This window comes from Callithrix jacchus, chromosome 16 (genome assembly GCF_049354715.1).
Source record: "Callithrix jacchus isolate 240 chromosome 16, calJac240_pri, whole genome shotgun sequence".
In the NCBI taxonomy this organism is placed as follows: Eukaryota; Metazoa; Chordata; class Mammalia; order Primates; family Cebidae; genus Callithrix; species Callithrix jacchus.
This window is the reverse complement of record NC_133517.1, coordinates 76,776,391-76,797,603: the sequence shown is the minus strand read 5'-3', so window position 1 is coordinate 76,797,603 and position 21,213 is coordinate 76,776,391. Positions and strand designations below refer to the sequence as shown.

General features: G+C 41.4%; 1 protein-coding gene across 1 annotated transcript in view; it reads right to left on the bottom strand.

Annotated features, from left to right (window-relative positions):
- SNTB1 (syntrophin beta 1) overlaps positions 1-21,213 on the bottom strand; it is a 282,625-nt gene that overhangs the window by 34,361 nt on the left and 227,051 nt on the right. Inside the window, exon 4 of the mRNA XM_035276820.3 lies at positions 1,745-1,884. Within this exon, the coding sequence (XP_035132711.3) occupies positions 1,745-1,884 (140 nt within the window). The remainder of the gene's footprint in view (positions 1-1,744; positions 1,885-21,213) is intronic.

Sequence of the window (21,213 nt, the reverse complement as noted above, 5' to 3'; positions counted from 1 at the left end):
TCACTGTTTCCTTTGCTATGCAAAAGCTTTCTAGTTTGATGTAGCTTCATTTATTTATTTTTGCTTTTGTTTCCTGTGCAATAGATGTCATATACAGTAAATCACAGCCAAAGCCAATGTCAGGGATATTTTTCCCTATGTTTTCATCTGGAAGTTTTACCATTTCAGGTCTTACCTTTAAGTCTTTAATCTATCTTGAGTTGATTTTTGTGTAGGGTGTAAAATAAGGCTCATTGTTTTGCATATGAATGTGCAAAACATATTTTTCCCAGCACCATTTATTGACGAGAATATCCTTTCTCCATTGTGCATTCTTGGCAACCTTGTCAACAATCAGATGACCACAGATGGGTGAATTTATTTCTGGGCTCTCCAATCTGTTCTACTGATCTATATATTTTTATGCCAGTGTCATAAGGTTTTGATTATTATAGGTTTATAATAAATTTTGAAGTCAGGAAATATGATGCTTCCAAATGTCCATCTATAGATGAATGGATAAAGAAAGTGTGGGATTTACAGATAATCCAGTATTATTCAGCTTTAAAAAATAAAGAAATCCTTCCATGTTTCACAACATGGATGAACCTGAAGTACATTATGCTACATGAAATATGCCAGACATGTAAGGACAAACACTGCAGGATCCCATTTATGTGAGGAATCTAAAATAATGAAACTCTTTGCTGGGCGTGGTGGCTCATGCCTGTAATCCAAGCACTTTGGAGGCCAAAGTGGGCGGATCATCTGAGGTTGGGAGTTCAAGACCAGCCTGACCAACATGGTGAAACCCCATCTTTAAAAAAAAATAAAACAAAATAATAATAATGAAACTCTTAAAGCAGGGAATAGAATGGTGCTTTCCAGTGGGGAGGGGGAAGTGGGGATGTGTTGTCCAAAGGGCACAAAATTTCTGTCACGCAAGATGAATAAGCTCTAAAGATCTATTCTACAGCATAGCACCTATAGCTAACAACATGGTATTACATACCTACAACGTAGCTAAGAGGGTAGATCTTATGTTACATGTTGGTATCACAAAAGATAAAATATAGAGGAGGAAATTTTTGGAGGTGATGGGTTTGTTTATGGTATCAACTATGATGATGGTTCATAGGTGTATATTTATCTCCAAATTTATCAGATTGTATATATTAAATATGTACATACCTTTGCATGTCAATACCTCAATGAAATGTTTTTTAAATATGCATTTCACATGAATAATAAATGTGCATTGAAGGACCTAAAAAACAGAACCTGGCAGCCACACTTCCACAGGAAGCATCATGTAACAGAAAGAACTTGTTACAAGATTTCCTGCTGAACAAGCCTAAGAAAGCACAGTAGAGCATCTCCATAAAACATTCTTTTGTGCCACCAAGTGAAGAGCCGTGCTTGGTGATTCTTCCTGGACTTCAAGACTGCAAACACATATGTCTAGTTCATTTCAAAGGGAATGAGATGGAGACCCAAGAAGGTGGCTACGTGAGGACCATCTCACAGATGTCACTGTTCCTTAATGATGGGTGAGTATTTTGTTCTTTGTCTTTGTCTTGTTGCTTCATGTTTGGCCATAAATGATCATTAATCGATGTGGCTAAAAATGTGTGGCTATATTCTTAAGGAGCTCACAGCCCCTGCTGCCATAGTGAGCAGTAATACAACATGTTGAGCTCATTGTAATTGATTAAAATAGTATCCACCTGGAAACACATCATACCAAACACAAGGTCATGGCTACCTGGTGGCAAGAAGAGGGTATGTGTGAACCGGGCTGAACCAGGCTTCCTTCCTCCGTGGCATGCTGTCATAGATTAAAAGGTCTTTCTCAGTCAGCACAACCAGGGCTGGTTTCCACTGTTTCTCACTCTCCCCTGGCACCTGAGAAAGAAAGCAGAGAACTGTCAAACGACAGCCTGAGAAAAGGAAGATTAAGAGAAGTTGGCATCCCCCTAATCAGAGGATTCAGCAATACCCTGAGTGTCATTTGGTTTGGTTGCAAAACCAAAATGGAAAGAACCTTGTCTTGATCCCATGATTCCTGATCCTTGAAAATATCTGTTGTTTCAAGGCCCTGAAATGCATAGTCAGGACAGCCAAGAAGCAGCCCAGCTGCCACACATCTGTCACTGTTTCTCACCTGCCAGTCAGCACTGAATATTTATTTCACAGTGGGAGGCAAATGCCTGGGGGAATACGTACTTAAAGCTGATTCTCTGGTACAGTAGCATTTTTTAAAAATTATGAAATGGTAAGGTCTAAAAAGTTTTTGAATAAATATATAAAGGCTCTGAAAAATGTACTATGATGACAAATATCTACCCAGACTGAGGCATCACAGCCTTTTCCCCTAGTCTTTTGCTCTTAGATTGTTTCTGTGATTCAGGCACCATCTTGAAAGTTCTCTGGTTCTGTTGAATGTCCAGTTCCATTCACCACCCATAATTCATTAACTCAAGAGTTAAGATGACCTGGCAGGAATGAGAAAGAATTCAAGCATCAGTAGGATTGGACCAGATGATCTTCTAACCCCTTCTAATCTGGAGAATCCATGTAGCTCAGCTCTTATCTCATGAACCATCTCCTTGGCCCAGTGTTGGCCCTTCACAAACTTCCTATATGTTCTTCCATCTATAAAAATGCTCTCCTTCCCATTTGAACTCTGGGCCCTAGGATAAATCTTTAATCTTGGTTTAAAAACTCAATGAATGCTCAATCCTTGGTACTCAAAATATGAACTATGTACCAGTAACATTAGCATCATCTGGGAGCTTGCTAGGGGTCTTAGGCTCATCCAGATATGCTGAATCAGAATCTGCATTTTAACAAAATCTTCCTATGCCCATTAAAGAAACACTGTTCCAGATGAGGTTAAGATTGCTTTTGACACTGACAACTAATCCAAGATTTAGTGGTGTCATAACAAATCACAACTCAAAAATCCATTCAGAATCAAAGTAAATTAGACAGTACAATAAATAAGCGATAAAGCTAATTTCTTCCCTTTCTAGTCTTATTAATACTTTATATCTTAAGTGCCACAGTGGAACTGAACAGAGGTAGAAGCATGTGTGTGATCTTGCTTTAAGCTGACATCCTAGTATGAGGAATGAGTGATCAAAGTACAGAAGATTTGTAGAATAATGTAAGAGTTAAGTTTTGCAGGTCCTACATGTAGGCTGCCTAAATCTGAGTCTGTTATTTATTGCCTGTATGACTCTGGACAAGGTATTCTCTGTGCTTCTATTTCCTTACTGATAAGGATAATATCAGATACAACAGTGGTTTTTGAGTGCTAACTGTGGAGCTAGCAGGCCTGAACACAAATTTCTGTTACCCAATTTACTAGCTGTGGGGGTCTTGGGCAAGTCATCGGATTTCTTTGTATCTCAATTTCTGGATCTGTAAAATGAGGAATAATAGTACCTAAAGCAGAGGGTGGTTGGAAGATTAAATGAGCTAAAATGTGTAGAAATGCTTAATGCAGTGCAGAATAAGCGTCATGTAAGTACCTGCTAAGTAGCACTTACCTCATCATGCTAAGTGGGGATTAAACGAGACAAGTGTGTGTAATATGCTTGGCATGGTAGCTGGCAGATGGTAACACCTCGGTAAAACACAGGATGGGGAAATCGTGTCAGACACCAATTTTTGAACATGTCAGAAATGCTGTCCTTTGGAAATGGCATCACTATGACAAAGCAATGACTTTCCTTGGGAAAAATCATAAGACAAGCCAAGAATAGCCTTGGTGCTGACAATTTCCATACCTTTTCTTCCCATCCTTTCCGAAGTTCTCCCAGGAAGAACTCACTGCTTGATGATCACCTTTATATTTTAATGCCCCCCTTCCAGCAATTCCAAACAATAACTGTGTTTCTGAAGAAGTGCCTTCCCCCACTCCGCTGCTGTAAAGCTATTTATACTAGAACATGAATGACTGCTTGACATATTCCTCACTTTGTGCATTTTATGCATATTTGAAAAGCTAGCTTTAGCTTACTGCTTTCGTGAAAGGGCTTTTTCCAACAGAACAACAGCATCTTCAACAGATCAAAATGAATTCTTAGAGAAGGCAATGTACCAGACCCTGCAAGGTGAATAAACTATGGTCTCAAGGCATAAAGTTTTGGGGTTTGGGGTTCAGAATAAATTTTTTTTAGCTTCTACATTAAACTTAGTAAATTACTTTTCCAGCTCATTAAATAGGACTGAAGAAGCTACAAATGATCCTCCCAATGTGACTATCTTACTTACCTAGTCAGATGCAACCCATTAACTTTGACCAAAATCAGTCATTTAAATGTGAATGCAACTGAGCATCATTCTTCAAAAACAATATTAAGTTTGCAAAATAAGCCTCAACAGTAAATACCAACAGTATAATGCAAACCCCTCTACTGGTGGAATCACAGACTCTCCCATGTGTCAAGTGGTATATGCAGGTTTAAATAATCCCAAGGCCCTAAAACATTTTGCAGTTTATTGAAGAGCCCTGTGTGGATATGGCAAACTCTGCTGTGAGAATACTTGGAGCGGGCACATTCCACTATTCCTGTATGCAGAGCTGTCATTTTAATACTTTTAAATGTATTAAATACTCAAATGCTTGAAGGTGGAAGGCTGCCTATGAGAACACATGACTTTCCAAAGGGGGGAAATAATCATGTTGAAGAACAGGGTTTTAAAAGCTATATGTTGTGTTACATATGCTTCATTATTTCAAGCCTTTGAAGACCAGTTTTTGTCAGGCTCAAGTATTTGTGCTTTTGTTCTAGTGACAACATGCATTGCAAATCCAGTATTCCCGGCACCCAAAGGTATTCTGACATGAATACGATAGTTTTGGAGATGTGTCTGCATTTTGTTAATACATGATGCCTGAAACAGATGTGATTTCCATCTTCTGCCTGGCTTCCTGCCTTCAGTGCAGCAGTTGTCAGTTTCTCAAGAACGGATCAGATTTCTAGTGAAAAAGGGTGAAGGAAAGGCGACAGGGGAATAATACATTCAATTCTGAAATTTTTCTGAAGCAAAATTTTGGTGAGCTGAATCTTGTCCCCATATTCACTTCCACAGAACTCAATCTTGTCCCCATATTCACTTCCACAGAACATGAAAGAAAAGGTTTACAAAATGGCCAGAAATTGAGAGGTGGGGTAAGAAGTAATTGGTAACGATTATGGAAATGTCCTTAATTTGAGACAGGTCTCCTAAATCATCCGGTTCAGTGGCTTCCAAACTCTTTAAATTCAATAATCTCTCTGTCCAGATTAAATCACAAGTCCTTAAACAATATGCAAAAGAATTGAAACACAGTCTATATAGGGTTGCCTCCTGGTGGGGATCTTAGCACCTCTGAGACTTTATGTCTTCATCCTTGCACCACTCATGCCTCTGAGTGGGGTTGCTACTAATCTTTGGAATGCAGTTTGAAAACTGATCTTGTCTCTTCTAAAATACCTAGAATCTGGGAGGGCGTGGTGGCTCATGCCTATAATCCCAGCATTTTGGGAGACTGAGGTGGGCGGATCACTTGAGGCCAGGAATTCAAAACTAGCCTGGCCAACGTGGTGGAAACCCTGTCTCTACTAAAAATACAAAAATTAGCCAGATATGGTGGTGCATGCCCTGTAGTCCCAGCTACTCGGAAGGCTGAGGTGCCATAATTGCTTGATCCCAGGTGGTGGAGTTGCAGTGAGCCAAGATTGCGCCACCACACTCCAGCCTGCGTGACAGAGCAAGACTCTGTGTCAAAAAATAAAGAAAAGAAAAGAAAAGAAAAAAACCACGAACCTAGAATCTTCACACTATTTCCAGAGAGATAGTTTTACTAGAACCTTTCAGTGCCTTTTTTGTGGGTTCTTCCAAAGAAAAGAATGATACTATTGTCTCTTCGGCAGAATTGTAAGGATTAAGTGAATTCATGTAGCTACAGGATTTACAAAGCGGTCTGCCTTAAAAATCATAGCCATTTTTTTTACTGTTATATTAAGATAAGGATAGTGACCATCAGATTAAAGATCTGAGTGAGCCTGGGCAAGAATTACTTGTTTTTGCTGGGTCAAAATTTCCTCCTCTGCCAATTGATGGGGTGGGACTAAATTATTGCTAGCATCTCTTCAACTTCAAAATCCAATTATCTTTTTAAGTTTAAAATTCCCTGCTACAAGGCTGGAACTGCTTCAGCTACTAGGATTCTTGCTTTACAGCTCTTTGTTCAGTGGACTCTTTTTGTAACAAAAAGCAATATGTGGGTCTTTTTTTCACCTCATACCAACTCACTGTTCCTATCATACTTATTTTCCACCTTCTACTTGAGTACATGTGGCAGGAAGAACTCATGGTCTTTTTTTTTTTTTTAGACAGCGTCTCACTCTGTTGCCCAGGCTGGAGTGTAGTGCAGTAGTGTGATCTTGGCTCACTGCAACCTGCACCTCCCGGGTTCAACAATTTCTCCTGCCTCAGCCTCCCAAGTAGCTGGGATTATGGGGGGGAGGGGGTACCACCACACCCTGCTTATTTTTATATTTTTAGTAGAGATGGGGTTCCACCTTGTTGACCAGGTTGGTCTTGAATTCCTGACCTCAGGTGGTTCGCCCACCTCGGCCTCCCAAAGTGCTGGGATTACAGGCGGTGGCTCAAACCTGTAATCCCAGCACTTTGGGAGGCCAACACGGGTGGATCATGAGGTCAACAGATCGAGACCATCCTGGTCAACATGGTGAAACGCTGTCTCTACTAAAAATACAAAAAATTAGCTGGGCATGGTGGCACATGCCTGTAATCCCAGCTACTCAGGAGGCTGAGGCAGGAGAATTGCCTGAACCCAGGAGGCGGAGGTTGTGGTGAGCCGAGATCGCACCATTGCATTCCAGCCTGGGTAACAAGAGCGAAACTCCGTCTCAAAAAAAAAAAAACAAACAAACAAAAAACAGGCATGAGGCACCATGCCTGGCCTGAACTCACAGTCTTTAGAGCCAAACAGCGTGTCTGCAAAATCTGGCTTTGCCACTTCCCAGCTGAGGGACGTGAGCAGCTTACTTAAGTTCTCTAAGCACTTGTTCGATGATGTGTCACATGCTGAGAATGGCCTCCCATGCATGTGTTTTTGATGATTAAATGAGACAACGTATATAAAACTTCCTACATGATGGGTACTCAAAATGTTCAGCTGCCCCAGTTGCTCACCTGAAGCACACGATTTCTCCCAGCTCCAATGAGCAGGAAGGAAGGTCTGGATGTAAGGGACAGAGAATACAAAGTGAAAAAGTTCAAGAAGGAAGAAGGGCCAGGAAGGCTTCTGTGTTGGAGATCTCGTTTATCTCAACTTTTTAATTGAAGTCTGTTTCGCCTTAGGTTGCTAGGTGTTTAGAACAAAGGACAAGCTATCAATGTAATAATAATTAGCATTGATCAACTTCCAAATGCTTTACAAACATTAGATAATTAATCCCAGCACCAACTCTCACGGAGGCTGATAAAGAAGAGAAACAATGTTTAAATATAGCCACAGGCACATAGGGACAGTGCTAAGTACGGCCATTCAAATCCCCAGTTCTCTTCTAGCTTGTCTTGAGCAATCCCCAGGACCCAGGAATCAGAAGCCAGACAAGACACCTAGAGCTGGTTGGCATGTGGCTCACACCTGTAACCTCAGCTACTTGGGAGGCTGAGGCCTGAGACTCACTTGAATCCAGGAGGCAGAGGTTGCAGTGAGCTGAGATTTCATCACAGCACTCTAGCCTGGGCAACGCAGTGAGACCCTATCTCAAAAACAAAACAAAACAAAACAAAAACGGAAAAAGACATCTAGAGCTGAATGCAAAGGAGAATGAAAAGGAAGAGAAGGCAAAGAAGAACGAGAAAGAAGGCTGGAAAAGGAAGGCTGAGAAAAGTGCTCTTTGGGAGCCTCAGCTTTCCAGGACTAACTTCTCTCCTCTCACAAGCTGCCTGGCACCTGTATCACCTGCTGAATTGAAGACTGGCTTAAAGAGGGGAGCAGAGGCCAGGCACAGTGGCTCATGCCTGTAATCTCAGCACTTTGGGAGGCCGAGGTGGGCAGATCACCTGAAGCCAGGAGTTCAAGACCAGACTGGCCAACATGGTAAAGACCCATCTCTACTAAAAATACAAAAATTAGTGGGGCATGGTGGTGCATGCCTGTAGTCCCAGCTACTCAGGAGGCTGAGGCATGAGAATGGCTTGAACCCAGGAGACGGAGATTATAGTGAACAGAAATTGCACCATTGCACTCCAGTCTGGGCAACAGTGAGACTTGATCTTAGAAAAAAAAAAAAAAAAAAAGAGGAGCAGAATGAGTGATGCATCATGTGGATGGATGTTAAGATAATGATGAAAAATAAAGGTGAAAAGGATAGCATGAAAAATATGGTCTGACCATGGGACACTAAAGAGGGAGTCATTTTTATTTTTATTTTTACTTATTAATTTTTTTAAGACGGAGTTTCGCTGCTGTTACCCAGGACGGAGTTTCGCTTTTGCTACCCGGGCTGGAGTGCAATGGCGCGATCTCGGCTCACCGCAACCTCCGCCTCCTGGGTTCAGGCAATTCTCCTGCCTCAGCCTCCCGAGTAGCTGGGATTACAGGCACATGCCACCACGCCCAGCTAATTTTTGCATTTTTAGTAGAGATGGGGTTTCACTATGTTGGCCAGGCTGCTCTCAACCTCCTGGCCTCTAGTAATCTGCCTGCCTTGGTCTCCCAAAGTGCTGGGATTACAGGTATGGGCTACCAGGCCCGGCCTGGAGAGTTATTTTTTTGTGGTTATTAACAGGTCAGCTCTCCCCACAACCAACAGCAGCCATTCCTGCTTTCAAGCTTGGTTTCTCTGCCAAATTCTGAAACCAGCTATGGATTTATAAAAGCCATTATAGCCTCAAATGCCAGTTCATCACTGGAACACTCATCAGAGTCAGTGAACCAGTTAGCATGGTGAGACTCCGGTGCTTGGGTTATGGGTGAATCATCCTAGGTGTCTGCAGGACCGTGCTTCCTCTAAAGCTGCTAGGGAAGAATTCTTCCTGGACTCTTCCTAGATTCCGGTGGCTACCAGCATCCTTGGCATGGAGCTGCAGTCTCTGCCTCCACTGTCACACGGAGTCTTTCTGTGTATCTTCACATAGCTTCCACACTCTAATCCAGTATGAACTCAACTCAACTTCATTACGTCTGCAATAATCCAATTTCCAAATCAGGTCACTTCTGAGGTCCCAGGTGAATATGAATGTTGGTAATGATACTATTCAACCCACGACAATAACCAATGAAGTTGTGCACCAAGATTCAACTATGGGAGCATCCACCTTGGTATGGTTTATAATTGCAGGCAATGGGAAATATGCTAAAATATATAATAATAGAATTTTGGTTGAGTAAATTATAACACATCCATATTTTAAAACAATAATATATGTTCAACAATAGCATGGCTGGGCATGGCGGCTTATGCCTGCAATCCCAGCACTTTGGGAGGTTAAGGCAGGAGGGTCACCTGGGGTCAGGAGTCTGAGACCAGCCTGACCAACATGGTGAAACCCTATCTCTACTAAAATACAAAAATTAGCCGGGCATGGTAGCAGGCGCCTGTAATTCCAGCTCCTTGGCAGCCTGAGGCAGGAAAATCACTTGAACCTGGGAGGCAGAGGTTGCAGTGAGCCGAGACTACACCACTGCACTCCAGCCTGGGCCACAAGAGCAAAACTCTGTCTCAAAAACAAAAACCAAAAAACAAAACAAAACAATAGCAGAATACCATTCATGTCAAGTACACAGAGAATTAACAGGATAGACCATACCCTGGGTATTAAATCAAGTTTCAATAAATTTAAATGTATTCAAGTTAAACAATGTATGTTTGACCAAAATGGAATTGAATTAAAAATTAATAATGGAGACCTAAGGAAAATAAAAACACCACGTATCAACATCTTTAAAATGTTGCCAAAGCAGGACTAAGAAGAAATGGGCACTTAATGCCAATATTAGAGAAGAAGAAAGAATTCAAGTCAATGGTCTCAGCTTTCACCTTGACAAACTAGAAATAGAAAAAAATTAAACAAAAATAAACAGAAAATAGGAAATAATAGAGACCAGTACAGAAATCAATGAAAAAGAAAATATAAAAGCATTGGAAAGTTCAACAAAACCAAAATCTGGTTCTTTGAGATCAATAAAGTCAATAAATCTCTAGCCAGCCAGACTGACCATGAAAATGAGAGAGAAAACACAAATTATGAATATCAGAGATAAAATGAGTTTATGTCCTTTGCAGGGACATGGATGAAGCCGGAAACCATCATTCTCAGCAAACTAACACAGCAACCAAAAACCAAACACCGCATATTCTCACTCATAAGTGGGAGTTGAACAATGAGAACACATGGACACAGGGAGGGGAACATCACACACCGGGGCCTGTGGGGGAGTAGGGAGCAAGGGGAGGAGAGCACTAGGAGAAATATCTAATGCATGTGGGGCTTAAAACCTAGATGATGGGTTGATAGGTGCAGCAAACCACCATGGCACAAGTATACCTATGTAACAAACATGCACGTTCTGCACATGTATCCCAGAACTTAAAGTAAAATTTAAAAAAATGAAAGAGGGGACATCACTACACACACTGCAGATGTTAAATATAAGGCCAGATGTGGTGTTCTTATTTATAATCTCAGTGCTTTGGTAGGCTGAAGCGGGAAGATTGCTTGAGGCCAGGTGTTTCAGAACAGCCTGGGAAACATAGCGAGATCCTGTTTATAAATAATAATAATTTTAAAAAAAGCATTAATGTATGATAATGGAATGTATTAAGAATTTTATGCTAATAAACTTAACAACACAGATAATTGACAAATTCCTTGAAAGACACAAACTACTAAAGCATATTCAAGAAGAAATATTGGAACAGCTGGGCATAGTGGCTCATGCCTGTAATCCTAGCACTTTGGGAGGCCAAGGCAGATGTGTCACCTGGTCAAGAGGTCGAGACCAGCCTGACCAACATGGCAAAACCTCATCGCTACTAAAAATATAAAAATTATCCAGGCATGGTGACCAATGCCTATAATCCCAGCTGCTCCTACTCAGGAGGCTGAGGCAGGAGAATCGCTTGAACCTGGGGAGCGGAGGTTGCAGTGAGCCAAGATCGTGCCACTTCACTCCAGCCTGGGTGAAAGAGGGAAACTCCATCTCAAAAAAAAAAAAAAAAAAGAAAAAAAGAAAAGAAAGGAATACTTGAACAGTACTATCTCTCTTAAAGAAACTGAATTGGCCGGACGCGGTGGCTCAAGCCTGTAATCCCAGAACTTTGGGAGGCCGAGGCGGGTGGATCACGAAGTCGAGAGATCGAGACCAACCTGGTCAACATGGTGAAACCCTGTCTCTACTAAAAATACAAAAAATTAGCTGGGCATGGTGGCGCGTGCCTGTAATCCCAGCTACTCAGGAGGCTGAGGCAGGAAAATTGCCTGAAGCCAGGAGGCGGAGGTTGCGGTGAGCAGAGATCGCGCCATTGCACTCCAGCCTCGGTAACAAAAGCGAAACTCCGTCTCAAAAAAAAAAAAAAAAAAAAAGGAAACTAAATTGGTAGTTTAAAATGTTTCTTCCCAAAATACTCAAGGGCCAGATGACTTCATTGAGAAATTCTATCAAACATTTAAAAAATGATACCAATTATATATATTCTTTCAGAAAATGGAAGAGTAAGGGAATATTTCCAACTCATTCTACAGGCTAGATTTATACTGATCCAAAATAAGACAAAGATATTAAGAAAATAGAAAACTATAAACCAATACTCCTCATGAGCACAGTTCCAAAAATTCTAAACAAGACATTAGCAAACTGAGTCTAAAATTATATTGAAATGGTAATACATCATGACTAAGCAGGGATTAACCCAAAAAAGCATTACCGTAGCTATTTAAAAACAAATTAAAAATCAATCAATAAAATTCACCATATTAAAAAAAGTAAGGACAAAACCCAACATCTGTTTCTGATTTAAAAAACACTCAGCACTCAGTAGGTGTAGTGTGGTGGCTCACGATTGTAATTCTAACACTTTGGGATGCCACCAAGGTGGGCAAATCACTTGAGGTCAAGACCAGCCTGGCCAACATGACAAACCCTGTCTCTTCTAAAAATACAAAAATTAGGCCTGTAATCCCAGCACTTTGGGAGGCTGAGACTGGCCGATCACTTGAGGTCAGGAGTTGGAGACCGGCCTGGCCAACATGGTGAAATTCCCTCTTTACTAGAAATACAAAAATTAGCCAGGCACAGTGGTGGCACCTGTAATTGGAGCTACTTGGGAGGCTGAGGCAGGAGAATCACTTGAACCCGGGAAGCAGAGGTTGCAGTAAGCCAAGATTGTGCCACTGCACTTCAGCCTGGGTGACAAAGTAAGACTCTGTCTCAAAAAAAAAGAAAAGAAAAAAATTATATTTGCATATACTAGCAATAAACAGAAACTGAAACAAATTATATCATTTACACCAGCATAAATGTATGGAATTCTTAGGGATAAGTATGATGAATCATATGCCAGACCTCCATCCTGAAGACCATAAAACATTGCTGAGAGAAATTAAAGAAGACCTAAACAAATGGAAAAATACACTGTATTTACGGGTTGGAGGATCAATAGTATTAAGATTTAGTTGTCTCTAAATGATGTACAGATTCAACTGAATTCCAGTAAAACTTCCAGCAGGCTTTTAAAAAACAATTTTTTCTTGGTAGGGATTGACAAGCTGACTCTAAAATTTACATGGAAATACCAAGAACCTAGAATAGCTAAGACACTTTGAAAAGGAAAAAAGAAATTGGAGAAATATCTGACCTGAAATGTTATTAAATAGCTACAGTAATCCGGAGTGTGGTATTAGCATAAAGATAGGCAAAAAGATCAGCTGAACGGAGTGGAGAAAGCAGAACTGAACAGATTTGCCTATAACGGAACAAAATTTGAACAAAGGGGTAAGAAAAATTCAGTGAAGAAAGGGCAGGTTCAAAACAAATCATGCTGGAAATATTGAATATCCATATGCAAAATAATTTAACTTCAATTTCCGTCTTGCACCACATACAAAGATTAACTCAAGATGAATCTATACTAAACTGTAGAACATAAAACGTTAAGACTTCTTGAAGAAAACAATTAAAAAAGCTTTGTGAACTTGGGTTGGGCTAAGGTTTCTGACATCAATGACAAACAAAAATCAAAAGCATAATCCATAAGTGAAAAAATGCTTACATTGAACTTCAATAAAATTACCAACTTCTGCTCTTTTAAAGCTAAAGAGCAGAACAGAGACAAGCCACAGACTGGGAGAAAAGCACGTATCTGATAAAGGATTTGTGAAACTAGTCTTAGGCTGTAGCAAATCTAGTGTACTTTGTGTTAATAATTTGTCTTTCTGGGCTGGATGCGGTGGCTCACGCCTGTAATCCCAGCACTTTGGGAGGCCGAGGCGGGCGGATCACGAGGTCAAGAGATCGGGACCATCCTGGTCAACATGGTGAAACCCCGTCTCTACTAAAAATACAAAAAATTAGCTGGGCACGGTGGCGCGTGCCTGTAATCCTAGCTACTCGGGAGGCTGAGGCAGGAGAATTGCCTGAACCCAGGAGGCGGAGGCTGCGGTGAGCCGAGATCGTGCCATTGCACTCCAGCCTGGGTAACAAGAGCAAAACTCCGTCTCAAAAAAAAAAAAAAAAAAAAAAATTGTCTTTCCGTATTCTGTAATGGAGAGGGGAGTACCACAGGATAGAACATGGATTAGGACCACTATAAGCCCACTTTCTTTCTTTCTTCCTTCCTTCCTTCCTTCCTTCCTTCCTTCCTTCCTTCCTTCCTTCCTTCCTTCCTTCCTTCCTTCTCTTTCTTTCTTCTCTCTCTTTCTCTCTCTCTCTCTTTCTCTCTCTCTCTTTCTTTTCTTTTCTTTCTCTTTCTTTCTTTCACATTTTGCTCTTGTTGCCCAGGCTGGAGGGCAGCAGCATGATCTCAGCTCACTGCAACCTCTGCCTCCCGGGTAGCTGGGATTACAGGTGCATGCCACCACGCCTAGTGAATTTTTGTATTTTCAATAGAGATGGGGTTTCATCATCTTGGTCAGGCTGGTCTCCAACTCCTGGCCTCAGCTGGTCTCGGCCTCCCAAAGTGCTGGGATTACTGGCGTGAGCCACTGCGCCCAGCTAAGCCCTCTTTTCAAGCCAGCTTGGCAGGCTGGTCAGTTACCAACTTTGGGGTCCCTGAAACCAATGCTGTATGAAATTTCTCAGTCTTGTTTTGTGTCCTTAAGAGCTTACCCTCCTGACCATGTGGAGATACTTTCTTTTGGTTTCCAACATCCAGAGGACAGGAATTTTGGGGTTCATGTCATAGTTAATCCTAACATTTTTTCTTGAGCAGTTAGAAGCCTTGAAACCTTGAAATTGGCTTCTCTAGGCTCCTCCTGGGAAGAGTAATAGAAACTGCTCAATGCTGTAGAGCTCAGTAGCTAAGGCTTTTTCTTTTGACAGTGGTGACCTGGGTTCAGTCGTTGGCTTCTGGAATGATTCCTTTCTGGTTTTTTATTTATGTAACTTTGCCATTCATTGAGGTTCGCCTCCCCCCATAGATAGCTTTTGATTTCCTCTCTTGAATTTTCCTTTCTCTGAACTACCCTGTGGAGTTTCTAAAAGAAAAGGAAAAGAAACCACTTACCTTTGAAGCACTTAGGAGGTTACCTTTGGTAAAGTTCAGAAGCCACCAAAGTCAGGTAATAAGAGATTTGAAAGGATTTCTTTTTTAAAGAGCACTATGGTTAAAAGTCAGCTTAATTAAAAGTGGATAAACAAGCAATAGATATGTTTAAAAGGCTTTTATGTTTTTCTCTTCTTGGAACTTGTTTTTCTGGAAAAGGTTTTTTTCTTCTCAGTTGACGGAATTATTTTTCTCCATTTTTTTCTCTTGCCACTCTTAGTGCACACCCGAGAGGCCCTGAGATAACTTCTGATAACCTGGGACTCATTAGGAAAAACAGGAGGTGCCACAGACTCCATTTGGGGAAAAAAACCCCTCTATTTTCCTCATGAAATCCCAGGAGTTAAAAGTGGGTAAATCCCTTTCAAAATCAAAGGCTCTGTTCTGTTTTACATCGTGTTATCTGACAATTTTGAGTTTGGAGGTATCAGAAATTGCATCATATTATAATAACTAGGTAGGAAATACAAATTAAGGGACGGCTGACAGTAGATATGGAGGGATACTTGACTCTTTGCACACGTCCCCACTGGGGGATGAGACTCCCAGGAGGTATGGGCTGATGACAAAATTAGCTGATTGGCTTTGGGTTGTCTTTCAAGGAAATTCAGGGTAGAGCCACTGCACTGTCTTCTCCCATAGTATTTCTCTCCTCCTGGGGATCCACAAACCAGTATAAAATGACACCCTTAATTTTGGGGCTCCATCTTTGCCTTCGCCTGCTTATTTGCTACTTATCTGTCCCTAGAAATGCATGCTTTCCTGGCCCTGTTCCTCCAGGGGCTTCACCCTGAAACCAGTCATCCTATTAAGAAACAGGCAAATGAAAAATTGTACAAGTGTTGAATCTTTGTCTGTCTGCGTATTTATATGTGTTGTATGTTTATATATAAAAGAGCTCTGATTAATTGGCTTAGAAAAATAAGCACTTGAGTCAAATATTTTGTCAGAAAGATGGAAATTTTAATGCCTTTTGTTCATGTGACTTTCGTCATATTTTGGAAACAGTTTTAAAGATTATTGGTAAAACAAAATGTCTTAAAAATGTAGACACTTGATCTATATTAAGGTCAGATACCAAATTTGCTAAACGCTTTAAGGTAAAACTGTTTCCATGACTTTTTAAGATTATTCAATTTACCTACTTCGGAGCATTAGATTATAGATAAGGCCTGGAATCATGTGGAAAGCCATGCCCACTAGCTATGCTAAAAGGAATCAGACATTATCTTCATTTCTGTCTGATGTACTAGGCTCCACCCCTAGTACAAAATTAAAATCACTTACTCATCAGGTTTTTCACTAAAAATAAAAGTTGCTAAGAGTTAACAATTGAGACCACTGGAAAAACAGTTTTACATACAGAGTGTGTAGGGAATGTGTTTTTGGTAAAAGATTATAAGAAGGCATGGGAATATGGCTTTTGTTAAAGGGAATATAATTTTGTCTAGTTCAGGCCGGTGTGGTGGCTCAAGCCTGTAATCCCAGCACTTTGAGAAGCCGAGGCAGGTGGGTCACGAGGTCAGGAGTTGGAGACCAGCCTGGCCAGCATTGTGAAGCCCCATCTTTACTAAAGATACAAAAAATTAGCCAGGTGTGGTGGCTTGTGCCTGTAATTCCAACTACTCGGCAGGCTGAGGCAGGAGAATTGCTTGAACCCAGGAGCTGGAGGTTGCAGTGAGCTGAGATCACGCCATTGTACCCAGCCTGGGTGACAGGGCGAGACTCAGTCTCAGAAAAAAAAAAAAAAAAAAGTGTGTTAACCTAAAAAGGCCATGGAACAAAACCAAAGGTTTAAGCAAAGTGAAAAGTGTCTGTAAAGGGCTGACCTTGTAAAAATTCTGTGGGTATAAACAAGTTGGCAAAAAAGTAAAGAAATTATTTAGCTTTTTTCCTTAGATAAAAACATTAAAATCATACTGATATGGGGCCAGAATCTCGGCCCATGTGTCCAAATAACAAAGTTTTCTTAAAAAATTAATCTGTTTGATGAAAAACTGTAAAGGGTTCTAAAAAGTTTATGGAAAACGGTTCCACTCTCCTCCCCTTGGGATTCACTCCCATTCCCATTACATCCCGTCAGCAGGAAAAAGCCAGAGCGATCCACGGCCTTTTCCTCTTTTCACAGCCTACACTTTAAGATTAAGGTATTATAAAACCCAAAGGGAGGGATTGAGACCACCGTTGCAAAATTATGACTGAGACAGTAAGAGAGATTTAACTTAACTGACTCCATCTTGCTTCTAACTTCCAAGTTATCCTTGTTCATTCCTTAGCGAAGTCTGAACTAGCTTTGGGAAATACTTAGTTTATAGTTTAAACAAAGATGGTAACAGCACTTTCCCAAAGCAGACCTCCATCTTGCCTGGGGACTAGATTGCCTCTGTAGGATTAACATTAGCCACAAGATTAGAAATTCCGGTTTAGGAGTCATGCAGCTGGAGGCCACAAGATTCTGACCCTCCCTAAACTGCTCCTAAGATCAGGGCTTGAGATATTTTGCAGAGCCTGTACTTCATGGATCAGCTGGGCCCACCCAGATCAATAAACTGGCTCATCTGCTCTTGTGGCCCTCCCACCCAGAAACTGGCTGAGCACAAAAAGACAGCTTCAATCCCCTATGATTTCATCTCTGGACCAATCAGCACTCCTGGCTCACTGGCTTCCCCCCTACCCACCATGTTATCCTTAAAAACTCAGCTCCCTGAATGCTCAGAGACTGATTTGAGTAATAAGAAAACTCTGGTCTCCCGCACAGCCGGCTCTGCGTGAATTACTCTTTCTCTATTGCAATTCCTCCTGTCTTGATGAATCTACTGTGTAGGCAGTGAGCAAGATGAACCCCTTGAGCGGTTACATCTAAATACATGCAGTACTCTCAAAACTCAGTAACAAGAAAGAAACTCAACAAAAATGAATATAAACAGTTCAACAAAGATAATACACATCAACCTCAAATAAGCACATTAAAAGATGTGCGACATTATTAGTCATTAGGGAAATGTAATTTAAGCTACATGAGATATCACTATACCCCTATTTGAATGAATGAAATTAAAATGACCATATCAAGTTTAGTGAGGATGAGGAGAAACTGAAATTCTCATACATTGTTGAGACTGAATAATGGTACAACTGTAAGGCCGGTTGCCTCGCCTGGAGGCCGGACCCACCCACCTCTGCACTCAGCACCTGACTCTGCACCCGGCACCAGGCTCTGCGCTAGGCACCTAGCTCTGCCGCACGGCTCCCTTGGAAGGCTCCAGCTGATGCAACCCGGGCCGGCTCTCGCACCAGAAAACCCGCCCAACAACCCAACAACCAATGGCGGCCCGCTCCGTCACAATTCTGCTCCCCTGGAGCCAATCAGAGCACCCAGCTGTTGCTCTTTCCTCATAGCTATAAAAACCCCACCCCAGGAAGTCAGCGCTACTTCTTTGGCCGCCTTTCCCTGGACCATATAACCTCACCTGGGAGCTGAATAAATTGCCATTTAATTTTCTTATACTGGCCTCAGTTTCCTCATTTTAAACTCGGCAATAACCCTTACAACAACCATTTCAAAAAATGCTGTGGTGGTTTCTTTAAAAGTTAAACATACATTTACTATTTGATCTACTGATTTCACTTCTAGATATTCACCCAAGAGAAATGAAAAATATGCCCATATAAAGACTTGTATAGAAATATTCTTAGTAGTTTTTAGTATCTATGGTTCAAAAAGCCCAAATGTCCATCAATAGGTGAATGCATAAGCTAATTGTACATCTATGCAATGGAATAATAATAATATTCAGCCAGGAAAAAGGAATAAACTATTGGTACATGCAACACCACGGATAAATCTCAAAATAATTTTGCAGAGTGAGAAAAGCCACACAAAAGAAAGAAAAATATGGATACTTAATAAAATTCTAGAAAATGCAAATGGATCTATAGTGATAGAATGCAAACAGTGTTTGCCTGGGAAAGAAAAAAACTCTATATATTGTTGTTTGGGAAAAGCAGCTTCCAAAACAGTGAAATGTCATGATAACTTTTTTTTTCACAAAACTACACACAGAAATAATTATCTCAAAAGGATAGAATTTTGGGTAATTTTTTTTTATTTTATCAAAAATAAACCATAAACAGGAATTGCTTATGTAATTTTCTTTCCTTTTTTTAGACAGAGTCTCACTCTGTTGCCCAGGCTGGAGTGCAGTGGTGACATCCCAGCTCACTGCAACCTCCGCCTCCCGGGTTCAAGTGATTCTCCTGCCTCAGCCTCCTGAGTAGCTGGGATTACAGGAGTGCCACCATCCAAGCTAATGTTTGTATTTTTTTAAATAGAGATGGGGTTTCACCATGTTGGTCAGGCTGTTCTTAAACTCCTGACTTCAGGTGATCAACCTGCCTCAGCCTCCCAAAGTACTGGGATTACAGGCGTGAGCCACCTTGCCTGGCCTACTTACGTAATTTTCTAAATGCTACAGTAAAAATGTTTTAAAGAAACATATGGCTTCTTTTGAGATAAGGAAGGAGGTGAAGGGACAAAAGAGGCCTGGTGTAGCACTGTTTAAACCAGCAAGTTCACAACACTATCAAAATTCCTGGGCTCCCCAGCATCCTGTCCTCAGAACTTCCTACCAAGCCATAGAGACAGGAAATTAATAGTAAGAATGTGGCCAAAACCCACTGTATTTTCAGTCATTTTCCAGTTTTCTTTTTCCCCCTTGCAGACTTGCAGAAACAGAGTAGATGTTTTGCAACTTATCTTATTTACTGAGCATAAAGAAGGTCAGATGCTAATGTACTCTAACAGAGGCCCTTGATGACTCTATTAAAACTAATGCCTTGGTCTCTGGGATTTCATAATGAAGCCAACCTTGGGGCAGAGCACACATATCTAAGGAGATAAGTGTGCAGCGAGGTTTTAAATCTCCTCTCTTCATCCAGCATTGCAGGAAGAGGAGGTGGAAGGCAGAGGAAAGTCTATGTAGACTTCGTCATGGCACAGGGCCATGTCAACCATATGAACTTGGCCTTTCAATTGTTTCGCCTAATTTGCTCACTACTAATGAGACAGCACTTCAAAATGGATACATTCTAAAACGAATTCTAGTTAAGTGTTTCTAATGTCTTCTTGCTTTAAAATAGTTGTTAGTAGGCTGGACGCAGTGGCACACCTGAATCTCAGCACTTTGGGAGGCCAAGGAGGGCAGATCATCTGAGATCAGGAGTTTGAGACCAGCCTGGCCAACATGATACAACCTTGTCTCTACTAAAAATACAAAAATTAGTTAAATGTGGTGGTGCATGCCTGTAATCTCAGCTACTCGGGAGGCTGAGGCACAAGAATTGCCTGGAACTTGGGACGTGGAGTGTTGCAGTGGGCCAACCAGGGTGACTGCACTGTAGCCTGGGTGACAGAGTGAGACTATGTGTCAAAAAAAAAAAAAAAAAAATCTCCTATTTTAGTTTGGCCAGGTGCAGTGGCTCACGCCTATAATCTCAGCACTTTGGGAGGCCAAGGTGGGCCTCCTGATTACAAACTGGCCAGGAGTTCAAGACAAGCCTGGCCAAAATAGTGAACTCCGTCTCTACTAAATAAACAAAAATTAGCCGGGCATGGTGGTACACACCTGTAGTCCCAGCTACTCAGGAGGCTGAAGCAGGAGAATCGCTTGAACCCAGGAGACAGAGGTTGCAGCAAGCTGAGACTGCACCACTGCACTCCAGCCTGGATGACAGAGTGAGATTCCGTCTCAAAAAACAAAACGAAACAAAAAAACGTTTGTTAGATTCTACTTGGGTTACTCTGCATCTCTGTTTTACTGCATGTTCAAGATAAACACCATCAAGTTGGACTAATAAATTGCAAGAACCAGACCCATTCACCTGACACTGTGGCTCGTTAAGTTTTGGGTGAGTGGCTACCCTATGCCCTCCTCTGCCTCTGGAAAAGCCGAGTGGAGCTCTGCTGAAGGATTCCTTCAGGGAGAAAGAATATCCCCCATTTCGTTCTTTCTACTTAACTTCCCCTCCGAGGAAAGAAGGGTTATTAATCTGATTGTTCAGATCTAAGAACTGTCATCAGGCCTCTTTTAATAGCAGGCATTGTCATGTCTGTTCTAAGTGGGTGTGGGTGTCTGTGATCACTACCCTGTCACTCAAGTCCCTGTGTCTGCACACTGAGAACATACACACCTGGCTGATCCTGGGCGGACTGGGTATTTGGTCCACCCCGTTCACTCACTATGTAGACCCCAGCATTCTAGAGTGCACAGGAGGCAAGACACATGGCTTAGGCCATGTTCTGTAGAATCTGACATTTACCGGAGTTTGGCATTCATGCTTACTGGGCACTTGCTCAGCTATTAATGAGTTTTCCTGTTATTATTATTGTTGATTTCCATCAGTTCATCATTCCCTCTGGCTGTCAGTTGGGAGCCACAGA